This window comes from Pezoporus occidentalis, unplaced genomic scaffold (genome assembly GCF_034315485.1).
Source record: "Pezoporus occidentalis ecotype Australia unplaced genomic scaffold, CSIRO_AGI_Poc_V1 ctg177, whole genome shotgun sequence".
Taxonomy (NCBI): domain Eukaryota; kingdom Metazoa; phylum Chordata; class Aves; order Psittaciformes; family Psittacidae; genus Pezoporus; species Pezoporus occidentalis.
Window position 1 is genome coordinate 38545 of NW_026913607.1, and position 21645 is coordinate 60189.

Below are 21645 nucleotides of genomic sequence, written 5' to 3' on the forward strand. Positions count from 1 at the left end.
TTGGAGCAGGAAGGGAAGACCAAGTACACTACTTAAAAAATGTCTCAGGAGTTGAGATGTTTTAAAAATAAGAAACAGATGCAACAATCTACAGAGGATCAGAAAACAAGGTAACATGGGGAAAGAGTAGGAAATAGAGGAAAGGGAACAGGATCAAGAAGAGGACACTCAGGTTAAAGACTTCAGAGAAGTCTTCCGTATGGTCACATGTGTCTCCCGAAAGGAAATTTCTACTCTGAAACATCTCTGAAGAAGATAACAGAAAACACCTGAGGAGTGTATAGAGAGGAAAAGGGATGTGGGAGAGTGTACTCAACACAATAAATATCAGTCTTTGCTCCATATCTTGCTTAATATGCACAGCAGTTATAACAAATTAAGAGCTCAACTCCCCTTTCCCTCTGAGACATCACCAGCTTCTATATAGCCAAAAAGAAAAAAAAAAAAAACGAGCATTAACACTTACTGATCTACTCTCTGTCAAACCTAGTAGTCCTTACAAACCTATACATTTGTCATGCCACATGTAGTCTGTGCTCAGTTGGTTTGATCACTGCTTGGTCCTTCTCCATACCAAAATCTGTTTAGATAGTTTGTTGAGGACATTTCTTCTAACAAACATGTCTGACCTTTAACACTTGCCTGTGGGGCAGGACAGCACAAATAACAGGGAGTGTGATGTTAGCACCGGAGTGTTAACAGAACTGACCTATGTACTGGAAAGCTTTCAAGAAAAATTATAGTGGTGCCTCAAGCACACTGTTCCCTGGCTTTGTGGCATGTGGCATGCTGCTGGGGCTGCACTGACACAGAAAAATGCTTCCCTGGGAAGACAATCTAACGTGCTTAGTAAGATGTGTGTTTAGCTGAAATACCACAAATCCTCTTTTGTCATTTGAGGTTTTCACAATGTCATAATCACCTATCTCCTGTGCCCCTCCTAAAAATACTTTTTTTTTCTTTTGCCACTTCAAAAACTGCTCATGAATCCAGTCTGACATGAGCAAAGCAAGCACCATCTTTCCTATCTTGCATGAATGGGAAAAGAGGTAAGCAGAGGTGAACTGCCTTCAGGGTGCTACACAGGAGAAGGCTTGGACTGAAATGCCAGGGAAGCCTGCTTCCTGACCGCAAGCTGTGTGCCCACAAAGAGACAGAGCTCTGGTTCTCCTCAAGCATGGGACATACAGTATGGAGAAAAAAGCACAGGAAACTCTCTGGGGGTGTACTACTCATTTACCTCTCCAAAGCAGTGGTTCTCAGGTTTCTCATGATTCTACTGAAATGCTCTAATGATAATGAAAGTGATACTGCCCCATCCATGCGGAACTCTGCTCAGGGTCCAAATCACAGCTTCTGCTGTTCCATGGGCTGGGTAGGAATCAGTCCTAAAGAGCCTGCTCATCCTGTACGTTTTGTTCACTTCTCATATGATCCCATTCCTACTGTATTTTTAAAACCTTCTTTCAAAAGGATACCGTTTAAACTGTAACTCTCCCACCTCAAAGACTAAAAAATAAATAGCAGTCCTTCCTCATTCCCCTTTCACAGATGTAATTTCTGCCCACACCATCCCCCTACTTTCCAAACCTGAATACTCTGAGGTGCACTGCAAGGGCTGGGAGACAAAGACATTTATCTAAACCTCAGCAAAGAGATATTCTGAGCTGTCGTTCGTGAGAAATTGCTTTGCAAGGTGGAGCTAATACAGATCGAGGAGCCAGTCACAAGCTAGTGGAAATAAAAGTTTTCTTTACCTCCATGTCCCGCAAGAGAGGTGTCCTTGGGGAAATCTTTCTTCCCCACCCCTTTCCCTCTTATCTGTGGGAAAACTTCAGCCAAGCCAGAAAAATTGTGCCGCGGTGGAAGGCATGTAATATCCAAGCTGCTGCTCAGCTTGAGAACTGACAAAGCCCAGCAAGTGACCCTGCACTACCAACAAGGAGGAAGGGCGGGTTGGTGAGAGGAAGGGAGGGAGGGGAGAGGAGGGGGAGGCAAGGCAATCAGAGTTTAAATTTAGACACAAATCTAAACAGATACTGTCCTTCCCAGAGCTCTGGGCTCATGAGGCAACAAGCAGCAAACTCTGCTGCTGCTCCCAAACTTTGGGACACCACATGTGCACTTTCTCCCTTCCTTTCTCCCCTTTATATTTTCTGTCACCTCATCTTTACTTCCCCCCCCCACGCCGTTTTGCCTCTATTTCTCTCCATTGCTTGCAGTTACTGCCCCGATGTTTCTGCCTGGATCTCTCCCTTGACCATGCTTCTCTCTCCAAGTCTACAGGGTCTCTTCCTTTTTGTTTATTTGTAAGGAGACTCTTTTCCCCTCTCACTGCAGCTTCCCTTCTCCCTTCCTTCACACTTTTAGGTAATTTCAATCAGCAGTGGACTGTCTTTAGAGTGATCAGAGAGACAGAAGAGGAGCAGTGCAAGGGTGATTGTTGTATTTGACCAGAAGGCTTTGGTATCTTAGTTCACAGCTGGGACTCCCAGGGATGACACTACTGTGCTGCTGGGTGTTCTCCTAAACGAGAGATAAGGGCTCCACTGTGAAGAGAGCTGCAATAATGTGGGCACAAGCAGAAGGGGGGTTGCCATGCAAGGTGTCACTGCTAGTTGTAAAGCAGGACTAGCTCCTTCCACCCTGAATTCATGCCTCACACTACCAGGTCAGAAAGTGCAGAATGCTCTTCTCTCCCTTCACAGGAAAGGATTGACTTGTGCACTGGAAGTGAGAAGCTTCAGTGGTGACAGGAAAAAAAGCCTTAGGAATGTTTTGCTATAGTTTCCACTTCCATTCAGATCAGTGTTGTAAACTGGACATCTCTTTTAACAACTGTTTGCATATGCTCCTCCTCAAGAATTTCAGTCCCCACCTCTTGAGAGCAGGGTGGAGCAGGGTGGTGCAAAGAATTTGGAAACACTTCCTTTGTCTTCTGCTGGCTTCCTTGCCTTGCATGCAGCTGCGAAGTGACACAATGTCATGCCATCATTCTGAGATGATACCTCAGGGGCAAAAGAGGGTTAAAGCATCTTTTCTGAAAAGGGATGCATACTTTTCCTCTGCACTGTTTTGCAAGTCCCTGCTGGCTATGGTGGAAGACACTGCAGAATGGATTTAAATGTGACAATCATGATATCCCAGATTATTGTTACCAATAAATCATCTTGACATAGTTCTTACAGTATAGTTAACTGTTGCTGTACTGCATGCTGTCTGTAGGACTGTTACGGAACTAGCAGATTTTAATCATGATCTAATTAACTCCCAAATTCAATATACAATGGTTACTTGGTCCTTAGCCAAAGAATGATATGCTGAGTTGCTGCAATCTGGAGATTGGGCAAGAGGACTAAATAATCTTCTGTTGCTGTAACACTGGATTAGTTGAAACCCCTCTGATGTAAGCAACCAGAAGATGCTGCAACTATAGATGTAAGCAAATATATTAAAAATCTAAAAAAAGTGTAAGAATAAAATTCCTTCTTGATTGGAAATCCTATTGATTTCTTGAAGTCCTGACAATGGTACATCAGGAGAGGGGATAGGAATTGAACTGAAAAGCAGCATGAGGTGGGGAGGGCAGGATACTTTGGCTGCGCATGTTTTCTCTGCTGTTGGGTCAGAAGGAGGATTTTATGTTCAGGGATTTCACTGTGGGCATTAGTCACAAGTGTTGTTTTCAAGCTGTCTACCATTTAACAGACTGTCAATATCACATAGTGCAGTGGTTGCTTCATGCCATTCAGGGTCTATTTCAGTAATTTGTTTTGGCTTTCAGGGGTTGTACTCTGTGGAGGAAACTCTTTACTCAGGTCTACAGAAAAGGATGCTGCTAGGCAGAGATGGTATCACTTTACCAGCACTAATAAAGCAAAGGTAGTTGCAGCTGCCCCACCACAATTCTTCACTATTTATTTCTCCTCCCAAGTATCTTGCCACAAGGCAAATCTTTTCTGCCAGCAGGACTCCCAGATGCCATTGCTCAGCGCAAGGTACACAGTACTCTATTAATACTAAATCTTTCTTCCTGAAGGAACAGGGAGAGAACACAGGGAAATACAGCACATGATTTTCTCCAGACAGGAAGACACAAGGTGTGGATTTGCCCTAGACTTGTTTCTGGACTGAAAACCACCAGAATATCTGAAACAATCAACCTACATGTTTTAACTACAAGAACCTCGTAACAAATGTTATTAAGGAAGGTTATACTGAGGAACCGGGTATGCACGTGCAAGTATGAATGTGAGATATTTTAGAGTATGACTCTCTGCATTTCTCTGTGTGTGTCTGTTTACAGACGTTCTTGGATATAGCAGTGTATATAAGACTAATTTGTTTATATGCAAAAAAAGTTTCTACATCTGTCCTCCTCAAGAGGAAAAAAATGCAGTCATCATAAGTGCCATTAAAACAGGCTCTAGGGAGAAACTTTGAGTGAAAAAACATTGCAAACATGGACCCCTGGATTTTGCAGCTTCCCAGGTAGTTATTTTCAAGACATGTGAGGCCAAACCCAGCAAATTTGCTTCAGGCCAGATTATTTGTACTTTTGCTACAAGCAGCACATAGGGGAGAGCTGCAAGGAAATCCTTCATTCTGCATGCCTGCAAAAGAGGTAGCATGACTAGTTCTGCCATGCTTAGAAACACCATGTGTAATATTTGGTGACCTCTTGAATTTTGGCTATGAAGTATGGACAATGGGGCCTCCACAGGATGCTAATCCACAGAAAGAAAATGCAGGGACATGACAGTTCTTTAGAGACCACTTAGGAAAGAAAGTTTTGGAGGGCATCTGAAACTCTGATATTTGTGTCCGTGCAGCTATCTCATTCAGGTGTGTCTGTGTGGGAGTCCAATGTGGGAAGGTATGTTTGTCAGGGCCAGGGATGAGCAAAGGGTGGAGGGAACTGTGGGTCCCCACAAGACAGACTTAAATACTTTGTTAAGGCATGAACTGAGGGTTTAGTAGAGCTCACCTGTCAGTGCCAGTATCTGGGATTGTTCTGTCCACCTCTCTGTCTGGCTTTGCCTACTGCTATTCACGTAATTTCTCAGAATTCATACTATTAACCAACAGATGTTCCCACACTGGGCTTTTGACCCCCTTAAAATGAGGTCTCAACCCTTCCTGTTCCCACTCAAGCAACTCAATTCTCAACTGAAACAAACATACAGTAACCACAGAAAAAAAACAAAAACATTTTCATTTCAAAGATCAATCAACTCTAAAAGCCAACATCCTGTTTTGGGTTGGGTTTGAACATCAGCTTCTCTGACAATAGCAAGCTGACAGGAAATGAACATGAGCAGCGTTTTCTAGGGGAAACTCACTGAACTCACCATTCTGCTAACTGTGTCCTTAAGTATCTGCTCCCATCGACCCTGCCCTCAGCATTAAACTCACACTGTGGACACTAAGCCTCACCCTCCCTCTTCAGGGAGTTATCAGCAGGAAATGAAGTCAGTTGGAATGCTTTGTGCCATCAACATTTCTTGCTCTAATTCTGCAGCTGCAGCAATGAATGTCTGGGAGCACACACATGCTCACGTGCCAGGCACCATGCACCCCAGGGAATGATGTGAGTGGGAAAGCCCCATTAGCAAAGAGGCTTGAGTTAAGTGAAAGGACATGGTTGCAAGTGATTCTTGCTAAGCTGTGTTGGACAGGGAGGGTGAGACTGTGTGTGTTGTGTGGTAGCCACATAAAAAACTAGGTGATACAGACTAATTGAAAGATCCAATCATTTCACATGTTCCTGACAGTTGGCCTGTGCTTGTCTGCTAATATCATGGTTCAGACTAACCAGGCTTCTTAACTCTCAGGCTCTGAGCAAAAGCTTGTCCCTAAGCAGAGTAAAGTTAGAAAAATGCAGCACTGTACAAGGAGCATTTCACCTGCAATGCTTTGCTTGTAATAAGGAGATCGCGCTGAAGTGGACCACCCTAACTCATATCAGGCCACCTAGGGGCTGGTGGGTGGTGTACAGGTAGATAGTGCCATCTCTTGCAGCACCTGAATTTCTTTGGAGAGCTCTTCTTTCATTGCTGATCACCTGACTTCAGAGAACATACTCAGCTGGGGTATTAAGAGGCAATGGCTGCATCCCATTATATTAATATAGTGATGGGACAAATATTATCAGCATCAGCCACTGACAGCTTGCTTTTAGACTGAATGATTTCTCTACCAGTTACTAGTTTTAAAACTCAACAAGGGTTAATATAAACAAAGAAAAAGTTACAGCCAGAACATGGGTGCTGACACAATTCCAGGTATCTTGCTGGATACAAGCATGGGTTTGATTATGTTGTTCTCAAGCCAGTCCTGCTGCCAATCATTCAACATCCTAGTATCATAGCTGGCCCTCACAACATCTTCCTCAGCATGCAGCCCAAGCTCCGACTGAACAGCAAGAATTTTAGACTGAACATGGAATAACTCTTCCGGTCCCTAACAGGTTATGCACAGAGGATGCTTGCCTTGCCACTGCCTGTGTGGTGGCTGTTAAAAACATAAAAGGACTTTCAGCTGAATATCAGGACAGTGCTATATTAATTTTACCTATCTTCAAAAAATACACTGATGAAAGGGTCAGAAGCTAATTCCCAACCAAGTTAATTGGGGAACTTTGAGGGTAAGAACAAATATATGCATTACACACAGGCACACAACACCTTTCTGTCTTCAACAAAGATCTCTGTCGTGTGCAATTTCCTGATAGCAGTAGCACTGCATTGTTCCACAGGGCTGCTTATCTCCTCAGGAGGATATCTAGCCAACATTTTTAGAAACAATTTGCATGGTGGGTTTCATATGGCACAGAGTGTTGGCACTTCAAAGCACCGAGTACTTCAGCTTTTGCCAGAGCTGACTCACAGGTCAGTTGCTTATGTCAAATGCAGTGGCAAGTGACTTTAAGCACTCCGGCTGTCATTGGGGTGCAGAGAGCTGGCCTGGCTCAGAGATCAAGCACTACACCCAGTGAGACCGCGCAGCCTGCAAGTGTTATCTGGACAAAGAAAGGTTTCTGTTCAGAGTGCATGATCTAGACAGGGAGCCTGGCCCAGCACAGAGCTAGACGGTGTCTGAAGAGAAACCTTGCCCAGCCCATCCAACAACCATGCTATCTAAACAGAGAGCTGGTTCAAGGCAAAACCAGCTATGAGGAGGGCAGACAGAGCATAATAATACAGTAGACAGGATGGTGACCTTGCTTGCTTTCTGGCTGAAATACACTTTCTCCAGCAACACAGACCCCAGATTCAGCCCAAGGCCCATCACATACAAACCACACTGAAATTAAGATGGTTCCATGAACTGGCCAGCTGCTGGATAAAGCCGGATAAACTGGCTGGATAAAGCTGGATAAACTGGCTGGATAAACTGGCTGGATAAAGCTGGATAAACTGGCTGGATAAAACTGGATAAACTGGCTTTATCTACAGTGAGATATTACTGTCTATTTACTAAGGGTTTTTACAGACATAAGCACGAGTTGAAAAAGAGAACTAGTGGCTAGCAATACTTTCTTGACCTTGTTATGCAAGGACACTGGAAGCCCCTAAACATATTGCATCACAACAGAGAGAATCCTTGTCCTTTCTCTGAGATCTAGCTGAGGAAGTGAGAGCCTGGAGATTTCAGAGCAAGCTGAAAGAGTTAAAGACCTTATCCCTCACCAGCTCAGGATCACTCCATGATACCCACCCAAGAAAGGGGTGACCAAAACAAGCCCTCTTCGTTCTGTGTGGTGTGCAAGACGGTCTATATGCTGCCGTCCACTGCCCACTGCAGAGGCCACTGAGCCTAATAAGTCCTGTTCTCCATAATGGAGAGCCAGTGATATTTGTTCCATAAATCCTGTTGAGAGCTGAATCCCCACCAGGCTCATCATCCCAGATCCAGCAGGTCACTGAGGTTCGCAGCAGCACCCCTTGGAGGCTGCAGACAGGGATGGATGTACACGTACCACAAGGCTGGAAAGGCAAGAGAGGAAAAGTGGGCAGACTTTGTTTGGACAGGTTGCTTTCCCTTGGGCCCTGAGATTCCACTATATGGTCCCAGCAGTGGTGGGGGATGATCTTCCACACTAAGAGGCTCAATTTTGTCTCTCCTGCCACAGGGGCTGTACAGCTCCAGAAAGGCGCACCCTTCCTGGAGGCCAGCCATGAGCACAAATACATACATCTAAACTCCGTAACATAAAAGCTCTGAAGAAGAGAAAACAAAAAATTGCCAGCTCTGCTTCCCATATCTCCTTTATCTTCTTTCCTGTCTGTCCTTTTTTTATTCCCTGAGGCACATGTTACTTCCATATACTCTCCATGGTAACCCCTCTTTCCTGTGCTGACCCAACCAAACACCTCCAGTCTGCTCCCTGTCACACTCTGCTCCCAAGTAAAATCATTCACAAACTCACCCCCCACATACACTTGTCCCTTTCATTACATTAGGTAAACACACTCTCCACCTCAGGCTCTCAGAGGGCAGGACTGCTTGGAAGTGGACAGAAACAAGCAGTTTCTGTGCATGCACACACAAGTTGGTGGGGAGAGAAAAGAGGAAGCTGTGTCTCTGTTTTAGCTAGAAAAATCTGTAACAAAAAGGGTTTGTTGCATTGTCTTCTTCACCCCCTTCTCTTCCCCAAGCCATTTCCTCAAGACCATTTTAATCCCTTTCTTCCATAATCTTTGCAGTCCTTTAGAATGGCTCCTGTTTTTGTCCCTTCAGTATGTTCCAAGTTGTAAAATACTACATACCTGAAGGCAACCTTTTGTGCAGTCTATTCTCCTGTAATTCCTTTTCTTCCTGTTTTTCTCCTTAGCAGTCTGCCCTGAAATATCACTTGCCCTGTACCACAAATAAGGCTGCCTGTATTGCCTTAGTTTCCAGAGCAGTTGCTACTCACAAGTTTAGTGGTTGCACACCAGGGGTTCATCAGCCTCTGCTTTTCAGTTTTAAGAAAACACATTTTTTTTCCTGACCATAACCAGGAGAATGCAGCAGTGGAAGGCTCTGTGTGTCCCAGAGGGAAAGCAGGGGTCTCTGGCCATGCTCTGCAGGCCAAGGGAATACTGGAGGACTAACTATTTTGTTCTGCCTGTACACAACAGGACAGTACATAAATGGCACGGAATGGACCTGTGCTGTGTTTTACTTCCTGAATTCAGCCCAACAGAACGATCCCTCTGGTGGGCTGTAAACTGTGGGTGCTGTGTGGCACCTGGGGGCAGATGGCAGTTACATGGTAAATTAATTTGGGTTTCTCTGGGCTATGCTGGTATTACATATGTAGTGTAGACATACTTGGTGAGATCAAAGTGGAAAAATGGAAATCCACACCATCTTTTAGGAAAAGTTGAATCAAGTCTCAGTATTACCCCAGTTAATCCTAATATTCATCAGGTGACTGAGTAAAAAGTGGTAAATAAAATATTTACTGTATTTATTCGTCTAAGCAATGCATTGAAGGCCAGGAGGTTGTTCAACTAGCAGCGCCAAGTCTTGTAGAAGAGATAGCTTTGACACGCATCCTGCAATTTGGAAGTGGCAACTCTTGAGCTGTGTCCACTGGGAAACAATCCCATGAGCTTTTATGTCTCACACCAGTTTCATCCAGACCCTGCTTGCTGTGGTTAAAGGACAAGGAAGGCTGAGCCACAGGCACTTGTGGTGACACAGAACCAGCCTCTGAGATTGACTTTGTACCAAGGGGCGGTGGGGCCGATGGCTCCACAACCCCGCTTCGGATCTGACGCGCACACAGCCTCTGCAAGACAAACAGGGGGGGGGCATGTCAGGGAACAGCTGCTGCTGGGCACTGCATGCCGCCATAGCCCACGGCAGGTGGGTCACGCACACTTTGCCAGACAGGCCGACCGCGAGCAAGTGAGTGCCGGAAGGCAGGCAACGCCAGTCCCCAGGACAAAACTACAACTGCCCCTTACTCCACCTCGGGCCACTGCAACACCCCACCCAGCCCACCGGCCATCCGCATCGGCTACAGGCGCCGCGGAATATGATTGGCAGAGAGTTGCGAAGAGGTCTTTCATTGGCTGCTGGGATACCACTGGCTCCGCCCTTTCTCCTCCCCCTGGAGAGGCAGGGCTGACCGGGATGTTTACAACCGATAGCGGCTGCGGGGATTGTCCCGCCCCCTCGCAACTCTCATTGGCTGAGAAGGGCGAAGCCTTGGCTGACAGCCGACAGGCTAATTTCCCACTCACAAGGTTGTCCCCTGCGCTCCCTCACCCAATGGGTGAAGGTGGGCGGGGAAAGGTTGTTCCGATTGGCGGAGCGCCGTGGGGCCCGTCCCCCCACTCGCGGGTCAGAGCCCGATGGGGGGTGGCTGGCGGCGTGCCGTGTTCGGTCGTGGTCTGTGCGGCATGTTTAGGTTTCAGCTCGGCAGCTCTGTAGCGGTGCTGCTGCTGTTGTTGCTGACGGCCGACGGGGCCATCCCGCCGCCAGAGGATGCGGCACGCATGGCGCGCTTCGTGCTGCACACCTGCGACTGGGGCGCACTGGCCACGCTCTCTGCGCAGGAGGGGTTGCGTGGCTACCCCTTCGCCAACATCTTCTCCCTCAGCGACGGCCCCCCCGGGCCGCTCAGCGGCAGCGGCATCCCCTACTTCTACCTGACCGACATGGAGATCTCCGTGCAGGACCTGGAGGTGAGCAGGAGCGGCCGGGCCGGCAGGGAAGGACAGAGTGTCCCTGCAAAATCACGTCTGATGTAGTGTATGCAAGCCCTAGATAGAAATAGTGACTCCAGTAAAGGAGACCTAAAGCTTGCAAGTGTGCAGGCTGCAAACGCAGTGAACCAAATGGTGGCTGGAATTTCTTCTGTAGGGGTCAGGGTTTACACCAGCCTTTTCTGAAGGCAATGTGATGGTGCTGCTAGCTGCCCTTTCCATGAATGTAACCTCATTTTTGAGCCCTGGGAACAATTATTGGCCTTACAGCATCTGAACATAGGCAGTGCTGCCTGTGTTAATGCTTAGTAGTCCTAGAATCATCATAGAATCATAAAATAGTTCGGGTTGGAAGGGACCTTAAAGCTCATCCAGTTCCATCTCCCTGCCACAGGCAGGGACACCTTCCACTAGAGCAGGTTGCTCCAAGCCTCGTCCAATCTGGCCTTGAACACTGTCAGGGATGGGGCAGCCGTAGCTTCTCTGGGTAACCTGTGCCAGTGGCTCACCACCCTTGTAGTAAAGAACTTCATCATAATGTCTAAGAAAAATGGCCCTTCTGTCAGTTTAAAGCTATTCCCCCTTGTCCTGTCACTCTATGCCTTTGTTAAAAATCCCTCTCCAGATTTCTTATAGGCCTAAGTACTGGAAGGCTGCTATAAAGCCTCCCCAGACCCTTCTGTTGGCCAGGCTGAACAGTCCTCCTAAGAAGTTCCTGCTGATCATGGTCTGAGAAATTGTTGAGCACCACCCTGGTAGAGGAAGAGACTGAAGCTTACAGGATCACTGAGCAGCGGAATGAGGGGCCATAGAATATTTAAATGGAGAATGTCACAAAAAATATCAAAACACCTGTAAATAGGCAGTGTGGGACTTGAGCGAAGAGAGCTTTTATACAGGCTATTGAAAGAGTAGTAATTAGATCTCTGGAGCAGATTGAAAGGCAAGCACATGATGGGAGGTGTGCTGAGGCTCTGAGTGTAATTGGCCCTATCTCAGATGTGTCACTTGGATGAAGTCAAGAGAGTTGGCTACAGAGGTAGGGAAATAGTGTTTGTGTGTGTCCTTAAATGGGTTTTTTTTTTATTGTTGTTCCAGCAACTATTACGGTGTTAGTGAAATAAACACAAAAATAATGGAAATTTTCAGACTTTATTTTACTGTAAACTTTTTTGTCTGTTCACTGTCAGGTTTTAGTTTGTTACGTTGAAATAGTTTATGTATCAAAGTGCTGTAGAAAGCCTAACTTATCTTGTGTAGTATCTTCTCTATCCCAGAATAACGTAAAAATCATGGTATAAACTGCTAACGAACATTTTCCTATGGAAGGCTCTTCAATAGATCCTTGTTCTGCTGTTAGAGGGCAGAAGCATTTGACTGTGACAGTCACGTGTGACGGGGATGGTGCTGAATAATCATGAGTCAGCTTTTTTTGTACTTAAGCAGCTTCCTATCTGTCAGGTGGTTGCTCCCTTTCCATCAGGTCAGCAGGGCTCTGCATAGTGTTCACATGACTTTTTGGATGGATTTGGTTTTTTTTGTTTGTTGGGTTTTGTTTGGTTTTTTTTTTTTCTTTTTTGAGATGAGGTTTTTTAAGGAAACTCAAAGCACATGAACTTTCTTTTCTGGGATATTTGTATTTGCCATTCTGAGGTAGGCAGTCCTGTTTTGCACCACTACTTGTCAAGCTGTGTTCACCGAATTAGTTTTTGTAAATCAGTCAGATACAGGTTATTTAATTCTTCAAATTAGGTATCTTAAATACCCAGGATTTTTTAAACCTGCCTTTAAAAATTCACTTTAAACTTCAAAAGACCTGACCAGGCAGCAGAGAGGCTTGTTTTGATGTTGGGGGGGGGGGGGGGAGGGTGTTTGTATGTTTGGTTTTAACTAATTTTATCAACAGTTCTGAAACTCAGTTGCCTTTTTAGTAACCCTTTATCCTTTTACTAATGAAGTTCACTGTATGTACTTGTCTTCTGTACTGTGTCTATGTAAATTGGAATATATCATAGAATCAGAGGCTGGTTTGGGTTGGAAGGGACCTTAAAGCTCGTATAGTTCCAACTCCCTGCCATGGGCAGAGACAGCTTCCACTAGACCAAGTTGCTCCAAGCCCCATGCAACCTGGCTTTGAACAGTGCCAGGGATGGGCAGCCAAAGCTTTTCTAGGCAATGTTTCATTTGAATGTGAAATATCTAGACTGCATGTTGAATTCACAGTTTTAGGGAGTGCTGTTTTGTGAGGTTTGTATTTTATACTAACAAACTTGAGCGCTGGGCTTTCTTTCACATTCAAAGTTCATCTAAGTAAGGCCTTCATATGTAATTAGGAAAAGCTGACAACAGCTTTGTTCTTTTTACCAGTAATATTGAACTTAATAAAGTACAAAATGCTGAAAGTATGAGTATGGCATTTTTCTTGCAAAAGCATGTAAACCTTATTTTACTGCTTGCATTTCAGATCAATTCCAGTGCCTCCTTGACTGTATCTTTGGCGCAGACTCCTTACTGCAAGAAGCACAAATATGATCCCCAGAATCCCCTCTGTGCCCACATCATCTTCAGTGGGAATGTTGTAAAGGTAAGTAGCTGAAAGTTGACACTGGATAACATTATGTGCATGAAATAGGTATTGTTTAGTGGATGGAGAAGGGAAAGGTTAGAATTTCTGTGTGAAAGTATATGAAGAGATGTTACGTGCCACGATACGAGAAGGCTAATCATGGTGTGAGAAAAATGAAGTTACCATTTGATATTTGCAGGAGCTCTGTTGTTTTCACACCTCGGATATTTGTGCATTACACTCCAGCAATCCTTTAATTGCTTTCACAAGTTCCTCATCAATAACAGTGTGGTTTATTTCAATTAGTTCCTGTTGTAGCATTCCCAGACCTCTAAGTTGTTGATTTAACCCTTTAAACATTTGTGCATTGTATATTAAGTGCCACCACACAATTCAGCTTCCCTTCTCTGTAGATTCTGTTCTATCATCCTATTTGTGTATTTGTGTATGCATGTGTTTGCACGTCTGAACATGATTGGGTCTGTGTGTGTCTGTTTGAACAGGTGCATAGGAGGTAAAATCACACCTAAAAAACATTGCATTGTAATAATTCAGCAAGTATCCATACTTCTCTGTTTTGTGATCTGTTGAAAGATTTATTCTTATGTTGATGAAGAACTGCTTTACTCATGCTTACTTTAAAAGCACCCTTTTGATTTAATATTAAAATCAACTGCCTTGGAGTTTTTGTCTGTGTCATACAGTGATATGCCCCACTGAATATGGAGGGACTCTGCCACAGTAGTGAGTCCTTTGGGACAAGACATGGCTGAACTGAAAAAAGCATACTGCAGTCAGCAGTGGTTTTTTAGCTAAAATTTGTCTTCACATGACTGTATCTTACTATAATATTTTGATGGTTATTATCTTTTAGGTGAATGATTCAGAAGCAGGCTTAGCAAAAAAAGCATTATTCAGTCGCCACCCTGAGATGGAAAGTTGGCCTAAGGATCACAATTGGTTCTTTGCCAAATTCAATATCACCTATATTTGGGTCCTGGACTACTTTGGTGGATTGAAAATTGTGACGCCAGAAGAATATTACAATATCAAGCCTTAGTAAGTACTGAGGTTTTGCATACTAACTCTCATTATATTTAGAACCTATAGAAATTCTGCATATCAAATTTCTATTCTCTCTTTTTTTTATACACATTTATGTGTTTTCGCTAACTAGTCTACTGGATGCAGTGCCTGAAATATGTTTGAACAGGAGATCCACTTACTTAACAATATCAAGTATAGTATCTAAAGAACTATCTATGGCTAACTGCACTTGTACCTTGGCTTAAAAAACAGTTTCTTGGGAGGAAGGACTCTTATAGAATGGGCACAGTTGTCTCCTTTTTGAGTTAATTGAAAGATGATGTTTTGGTAAAAGTAGTGAGACTATTCAGCACTTACGAAGCTATATTAATGGGATTGCAGCAATATTGCTTTATGTTTTTTAAAAAATGCTTTTGAATCTATCATTACGATGTTCAGGTATAGAGAAATGGTGTTCTATTGTCTACATAAAAATAAGTCATTAAAAATTTCAAATACATTTTAGCACAGTAAACACACAATTCAGTTTCACTCTTACTCCTTGTAGGTGGAAGAAGATCCTTGCTGATGCTGATACACAGATGAATTACCTGAGTTGTTTCATGAAAGATTTATTTTTTAATATGTGTTGTACAGCTGAATTAATAATAAAAAAAATCACTCTGCTCTGTTAATGAGCTTGTATAGTCCTTCTGAAGTAATGTGAATTCTCACTAACTAGCACAGCTTGAATCATGTCATACTCAGAAACCTTTGTGCATAAGTCATAACTAAATCTTATTCACTAGACATGCTTCTGGAAAGATATCTGTCTGACAGTCTGCATTCAGAAACTCTGTTTACTGGAAAATACAGGATTAGTCTAGTTCTAAATCTCTCAATGCCTTAGTTAAAGAATAGTGGTTTGTGAGCATTTCCAATTTTTTTTTGTTTTTAATACCAGTTTAGTTTAGATCTTTATGGCAAAGTACTACAGTATGGCTCAGCTGACTGTGGAATGGAAAGCATTGCTTGTATTACAATGGCAAAGATATGCTGAGTTTCCAATTTCTGTTAATAAATTTCTTTGCACACTAATACATTCACTTGTTTGAGCCATTGTTCTATTTTGTTACATATATTGAATGTGCTATAGAATATGACTTGTGTTTATATAAACTCTATGTATACCTCAGGATTAAGTTCTTGGTAACTCTTAGCAGGCAGTGGTTATGTGCCCTGACTCTTTAATGGAAGCAGGGTGTGGCAATACCTAAAGTATCTGTCTTTAGTATAAAAAGTGCAATGGCTTGTAAGTTTAATAAGAATGTTGTAAAGGGTAAATGTTTTCTGATTATAATTCTGAAATCTTAAGCTTTGGTAGTCTGATCAAATAGCAACTTATCAGCTTTTATTACCCTCAGCAGTAGAAATGAGCAGATTATTGGCTTTGAAGCCTTGCACAGCAATTTTTGGTTAGTAACCCAAAAGTGTGAACTAAGCAATACAGTATGATAGAGATGATTCATGACTTGTAGAGAATGAAAATGAAAGGTGTGCATAATTAATTCTGTGTTAAAATAAGCCACACACAACCACAAAAAGAAATAAATTAACATCTTTTTACCTCCTCTCTCATCTACCATGTGCTAGGTTCACAAATACCCAAAAGTGATTATGAAAACTAAGTTGATTTTACAATGAGCAAATATTACCTAGTTGTCAGAGTAAAGAATGTGAGAACTTAGGCTCCTTAGAGGCAGATCAATATATAGAACAGTGGAATTCATTATATCAAATCAGGTTAATGTTGTTATTGTATTGCTACTTGCTGGAATTATTTGTGAAAGTATTTTTGGTATAATGTATTACATTTTCCTTCTCTGCAAGGAGAAAAAAGATACTTGTTACTGTGTCAAACCCATTCTGTCCTGTTGTTTGAAACTTACAATATGGAAATAATTTGTGTTAAATACATAACTGTCATTAAATGCGAAATTGGAAAATAGTTTTATATAAAGCATAGCAATTGTGGAAACTCAAATGATCCGGTGGTATCGGATCTTACCATAGGGCCATTTGAATGCGTTACATGTCACTCTGTAACTTCTGATGTGTGAGATTGATGATGCTGTGCTTTTATTAAAATTAAAGGGTTTTTTTTTGACAAGTGGTGGTGTGTGTTATTTATTACATGTTCAAGAATATTTCCCTCTCTCATGCTCTTTCACCTGAGTACACTTTCTTCAGAGTTCTTGTTTTACTGTTGCTCTGGAGTCTTTCATGCTTACTTGAAAAAAAAATGGTAAAACCATTTAAAAACTATAAAACCTGTTTATATGGTAAAACCATATAAAAACTAATGCATGTGGCTTTCCCTCTGTGAATGGTATAAGCACTTTCATGCTTCACTTCCTTTTCTGCATCTAATATTGTGAAATGGAACATAAAATAACAACAGTGGAGTTTGTGGAAATGAATACAAGAACGCCTTATTTGATTATTTCTTTCTGCTAGGGCTTCTATGTTTTTAGATGACTGTATCATTGGCAGACAAGAGTTCATCCACACCCAGGAAAGCAGGGCTCCATCACGTGTTAACAGTTACTTAGGAAGGCAAACACCATCACTTGGAATACAGCCCCCCTTTTTTCTTCTCCTCCCAGCTTTATATGCTGAGCATGATGCCACATGGTGTGGAATATCCCTTTGGTCTGTTGGGGTCTGCTTTCCAAGCTAAGTCCTCTCTTAAATCCTTGTATACACCCAGCCTATTCCCTAGGAGGTTGGGGGAAGAAGCAGAGAAGGTCTTGACATTGTGTAAACAATAGCTGAAACGTGGGTGGGTTGTCAGCACTTTCATCACAAGTTCAAAATGTAGCTCCAAACAAGCTGCTATGGAAAGAAAATTATGTCATGCAAAAGCGGTACAACACCTTTAGAAGAATCGCTTTAGTTTGAGTGTTTGTTACAGAATAAAACTTGGTTTATTTCTGGTTGTCTTATCAGATGTGATGTTTTCATTAGTACCAATTCCCAAGTCTTGTCTGATTCAGAGTGGAAGGGCATTTTTTGGTAACAATTATTCTTAAACAGTTTTGTAATGTGCTACATTTTATTGGAACAGTTTCAGATCATCCAAATCTCTTCATGTCTTAAGTTTGATAGGATCCCAGGCAGATATTTCTTTTGGAAAGTGGTGAACAACAAAATGATTAAGCTGCACATACAGAGCTGGATTTGAGGGTTCATCAAGGAAGAACTCTTTGGGGTTGTTGAATTTCTGCATCTCACTGAACACTTGGATAAAGAGATTTTTGTATGTAGAAGTGGAATGTAGAGCATGACTAGGGTATCAATTAGACAGAGCATTGGCCATCTCTCTGTTCACCTCCCTTAGTAACAGGCATGTAGATGTCAGTATCGCAGACTCAAGTTATCAGCTTTGGTCCCGTTTTTCCTCGTCTTCTTCTCCCTGTGCTCACTTTTGTTGTATTAGACTTATTCAGGAATTTGCTTCTAAACATGTTTCTTTTTTTCTTAATATCCAGAAATAATAGTATAGGTTAGAATAGGGAAGGCCAAGTGTAAGAAATTAACATAGCTGTAAATAATGAATCAGTATTTTGGCTATGTGTATCCTCTATCATGATATGCTTGACATTATCTGAACTCTAAATAGTAAGGAAGTCAGCCTCCATCCCTAGGAGGTTATGAACCTGAGATATGGATTAAACTGAGGCACCTCACTAAGTCACAGGATGTTTGTTAGCTAGGAGTCTAATTAGGATAATCTCAGCCTGTCTCTCTAATTATATATTCCTGTTTTTTGTTTGTTTACTTGTCTTGCTCATTGACATGTTTGTGTTTCTATGCCTTGATTTTCTGTTTCTTTATTGTGTTATAGTGTAAGACTTGTGCCCAGTAGATTCTTGTGACATGCTACATCATTGCAGAATAATGTTTAGGTACATCAGCTATTAGTTGAAGCATTTTTTCAGTTACATCTGGAATTAATTTCTTAGCTATTTAACTTTGTGATCTTCACAATAAAATCAGAAGAGGTATCTTAACCAGAGTATTAGATTAATACAAAAAGTATTAATCATAACTTAATGGATTAATTTGTCACAGGCTTTTCCTGAATACCATCACGATCAAGAATTTCAAAATCAAATTAACTGCTATATTATTGTTGAACACCAGAGGGTGCCGTAGACATATATTCGGGTTGATTGTTAAATGTTTAATACTGAAAATTGGTTATTGAATTCATCATAACTCAAAGGTGCTGGAAAAGTGTATGACTAAGGCATGATATGAACAAATTCTTTTTCTACAGTGCTTTACATTATGAATGCTTTCCTCCATAAACACATCATCCTGCTAGATGCTAAAAAAAGAAGCATTCATCTTTTTTTTTTTTTGGGGGGGGGGGGGGGTGTAACCATTTTGTGCTACCGAGTGCTCAGAAGTAATATCCATAAAAATGATTTAAAGGTTTTTAAATTAAGAAACTCTAGTAAAGGAAATGGAGACAGGTATAGATTGCCTTGGAACATCAGCTGGGAGAAGCCACCTCCAAACTTGATTGATAGTGTACATTTCTCTCACTACGTACTGTAAGAATCTGAAGTGAGTGTGTTAGCATGATGATGCTTAGGCTTATTATTAGCTGAACCAAACCACATGATTCTGATTTGTGATTTCCAACAGCTAATTAATCTTGTTGGACTTCTTGTTGCCCTGTAGCCCTTCTCCCATCTTTTGGGTGGCCACTCCTGACTATGTGCAGGTATCTGGGTGATGAGGTAGAGCTGGGAAAAGCCTGGAAAAGCTCTTTCTGTTTGCACGGGAGCTGTGATAGAGCTCAGGCTCTTGCTGCTTGCCTAGTCCCACTGACCTGACCTCAAACCTGCCTCAACTGTGGCTGATCCTTGTTGCTGTCACCCAACCCCCTGTTCTTGACGAGGTACTGTGGGAATGGGTAGTACCTCAGTGGCAAGGCCACTGCCTGGCTGACCATGGTGGCCCTTGGTGCTCCCCAGCAAGTGTATTTTGCCTGCTGGGAAGCTCAGTCCATGAGCTTCTCATGTAAAACTCTTAGAATTGCTTCCAGGGCTTTTTGACTTAAGAGCTTTTGCAACTAGAAGCCTCTGTGGAGTTTCTGTGTTGAATATTATAGTGTATTGAGATAAGATTAGACTCATTCATTCTGGTTGTAGTGGTTAGTGTTCTCCATAGCCTAGTTTTCTATGGAAACAAGGGTTAGGTAATGTGTTAAGTGTTGGACACTGGATTTTTGTCCAGTTGGATTTAGTTTGAAACAGGTAGTCTGACTTTGAATCTACAAAGCTTCTATATATGTCATGACGGGAGCTCAAGAGAGGAAACAAAAATCTAGCTCATATTCATTAAAGGTACAAAATACATGCTTTTTAGAAGTTTGATTTTCATGAATCATGCTGGTTGCAGAGCTGCCTGGAGCCTTCTGGTTGGCTGAGATTAGGTGTGCAGTTAGTACCTGAATGTTTTCTTTTTACTCAAAGAATGTGATAACTGTTGTGTTTGTTCTGAATTATCTTCTCTAGCTCTTCATATCCTAGATAGAAAAGCCTTAACAATTCCCCACTACTCTGCTTCCAGTTCCTGCAGCTTTGGCTTCCTTTTGCATATAATTTCTCCAATTTAAACAAAAGAGTTGGTACATGTGTGGTGGCAGATACAACAACTGCTGTGGGTCTTGCTAAGAGAGTGGAGTCTCTCCATCAAACTCAGGCAAGTTGTCCATGTACCCATACAAGCCTAGAACTACTTCACACATTTTTGCTACTGCCACTGACCAGGACTTTAACCTTACTCATTTTGCACCCTTATTCCTCCCCTTCCTTATCTGTAAAATGTAGATAGATACCAGTTTGTAGGATTCATGTAGAACACTTACAAATCATCTCGGCACTTTTAGATGAGAGGAATGCCTTTTTGAAAACAAGATACTTCTGGTTGCCACAAACACAGAATAACTTGACAAAGCCATGCAGAGGGTGTGTGTATGTGCACGTAATCACAGAGGAAAAGCTTTCAAGAAACACTAGGTAGTACATACATAATTGCATATGTAAGCATGAATATTTCAGTGAAGATACTTTGTATTTCTATAATGTTTTATGCCAGTGGAACCTATTAAATATCACCCAGTAATGGAAAAATAACTGTTTCTAGGTTGAAATGAACAGTTGTTTAGATATAAGAAATACAGAAATAATTGCACAAAACCTGCAGTATATGATTACAAGAACCTTGTGTAGTTCTTTCCTGTTCTCGTTTAGCCCAAACCAGTTGCTTAATCAAGCATGAACTGGATTTTTGATTTGCTTTAAATGCTTAAATGAATTTCAGTTAATTTAATTAAGTTTTCCCCAGGATCAGCATTTGAAAAATACAGAAGAGGTGTGTGTTAGGGCTGGAGAGGGAAAGAAAATAAATGGAGATACTTGTCACAGGTCGTAAAGTCTGGCTTTACAATACTTTATATTCATGAAAGACACAACCCTACTGATCAGTTCAGTACAGCCAATGCAAGAAAATATTGACGGTGCTCTATAATTAAAAATAGCATTTCCTCAATGTGTGTTTGGTGGTAAAGTCACAGAATTTTTCTACGCGTGCTGTAACGTAATAATAGAAATTCACCTGCAATTAACAGGTGAAAATGTTAATGATTGAGAGAGTGGCTTGACTTGCCTAAAGGAAAAACAGCATCGTTCTTAAGATATGACATAAGCAGTGGTCTCTCCAGTGCATTTAACAAATAAAAAATCCAGAGCAGATCATAAAGGCTTCACTGGGGAGGAAAGAACTGGACATTACAGGTTCAGAAGTCTCAAACCTGAGTATTCAGAGGGGTCACATTTTGACTTTCTTCTAACATATGCTTTACAGGTTTCCAAAACCCATGTTGCACTAAAAATTTTAAGACCACAGTGGGAACAGGGAACTGCTAGTCACAAAAAAACCCACAAAACCAAACCAACTCCAAGTCCAACAAGCAAACCAAAATAATGAATAGGAATTAATTCTTACATCACATCAGGGTCTGTTTATTATTTCCTATAGGCAGAATACAGTCCTGGCTGTGTTTGTCGTTACGATACTGCACAGGTGTCTGGTGTTCGTTTGTGGCTTTTTTCTTGTTGGATGTGGCAGGGTTTCTATTTGCACAATGCAGCTGCAAGGAAGAGTGACAGCCAAATAGTTTTCCCTTGGAAAAGTAGTATTTTCATACACAGAGAGGAGCAGTTGTAGCAAAACCAACTTCTCTTGTTTCCCTTTTGGGAGCTGCAAATCAAG

General features: G+C 42.1%; 2 protein-coding genes and 1 long non-coding RNA gene across 4 annotated transcripts in view; 1 reads left to right on the forward strand and 2 right to left on the reverse strand.

Moving 5' to 3' along the window:
• Positions 1 to 1960, reverse strand: part of RCSD1 (RCSD domain containing 1) — a 32874-nt gene extending 30914 nt beyond the window's left edge. The window contains exon 1 of the mRNA XM_062614620.1: positions 1758 to 1960. Coding sequence (XP_062470604.1) covers positions 1758 to 1763 — 6 coding nt within the window. The 5' untranslated portion in view covers positions 1764 to 1960. The remainder of the gene's footprint in view (positions 1 to 1757) is intronic.
• An 8416-nt stretch (positions 1961 to 10376) lies between these two features.
• CREG1 (cellular repressor of E1A stimulated genes 1) lies at positions 10377 to 16458 on the forward strand. Of its 2 annotated transcripts, XM_062614645.1 has the most exons (4): positions 10377 to 10682; positions 13168 to 13287; positions 14144 to 14328; positions 14864 to 16458. In XM_062614645.1, coding segments are annotated over exons 1-4 (591 nt in total). In that variant the 5' UTR covers positions 10377 to 10397; the 3' UTR covers positions 14865 to 16458. The 2 variants fall into 2 exon arrangements, with proteins under 2 accessions (XP_062470629.1, XP_062470628.1); XM_062614644.1 differs by having other exon boundaries at positions 14144 to 16458.
• On the reverse strand, positions 15249 to 21564 carry LOC134161618 (uncharacterized). Its single transcript, XR_009964055.1, has 2 exons — positions 21379 to 21564; positions 15249 to 16585 (listed from the first exon to the last, which is right to left on the reverse strand). It is a non-coding gene; the product is annotated as an uncharacterized LOC134161618 (long non-coding RNA).
• Between the last annotated feature and the right edge of the window lie 81 nt (positions 21565 to 21645).

What these genes read in the sequence shown, in the direction of transcription:
- CREG1 (XM_062614644.1), top strand. Translation starts at nt 10,398, where the DNA reads ATGTTTAGGTTTCAGCTCGGCAGCTCTGTAGCGGTGCTGCTGCTGTTG. An exon ending in TCTCCGTGCAGGACCTGGAG is followed by an intron (nt 10,683 to 13,167) that starts GTGAGCAGGAGC and finishes CTTGCATTTCAG; the next exon opens with ATCAATTCCAGTGCCTCCTT. An exon ending in TCAGTGGGAATGTTGTAAAG is followed by an intron (nt 13,288 to 14,143) that starts GTAAGTAGCTGA and finishes ATTATCTTTTAG; the next exon opens with GTGAATGATTCAGAAGCAGG.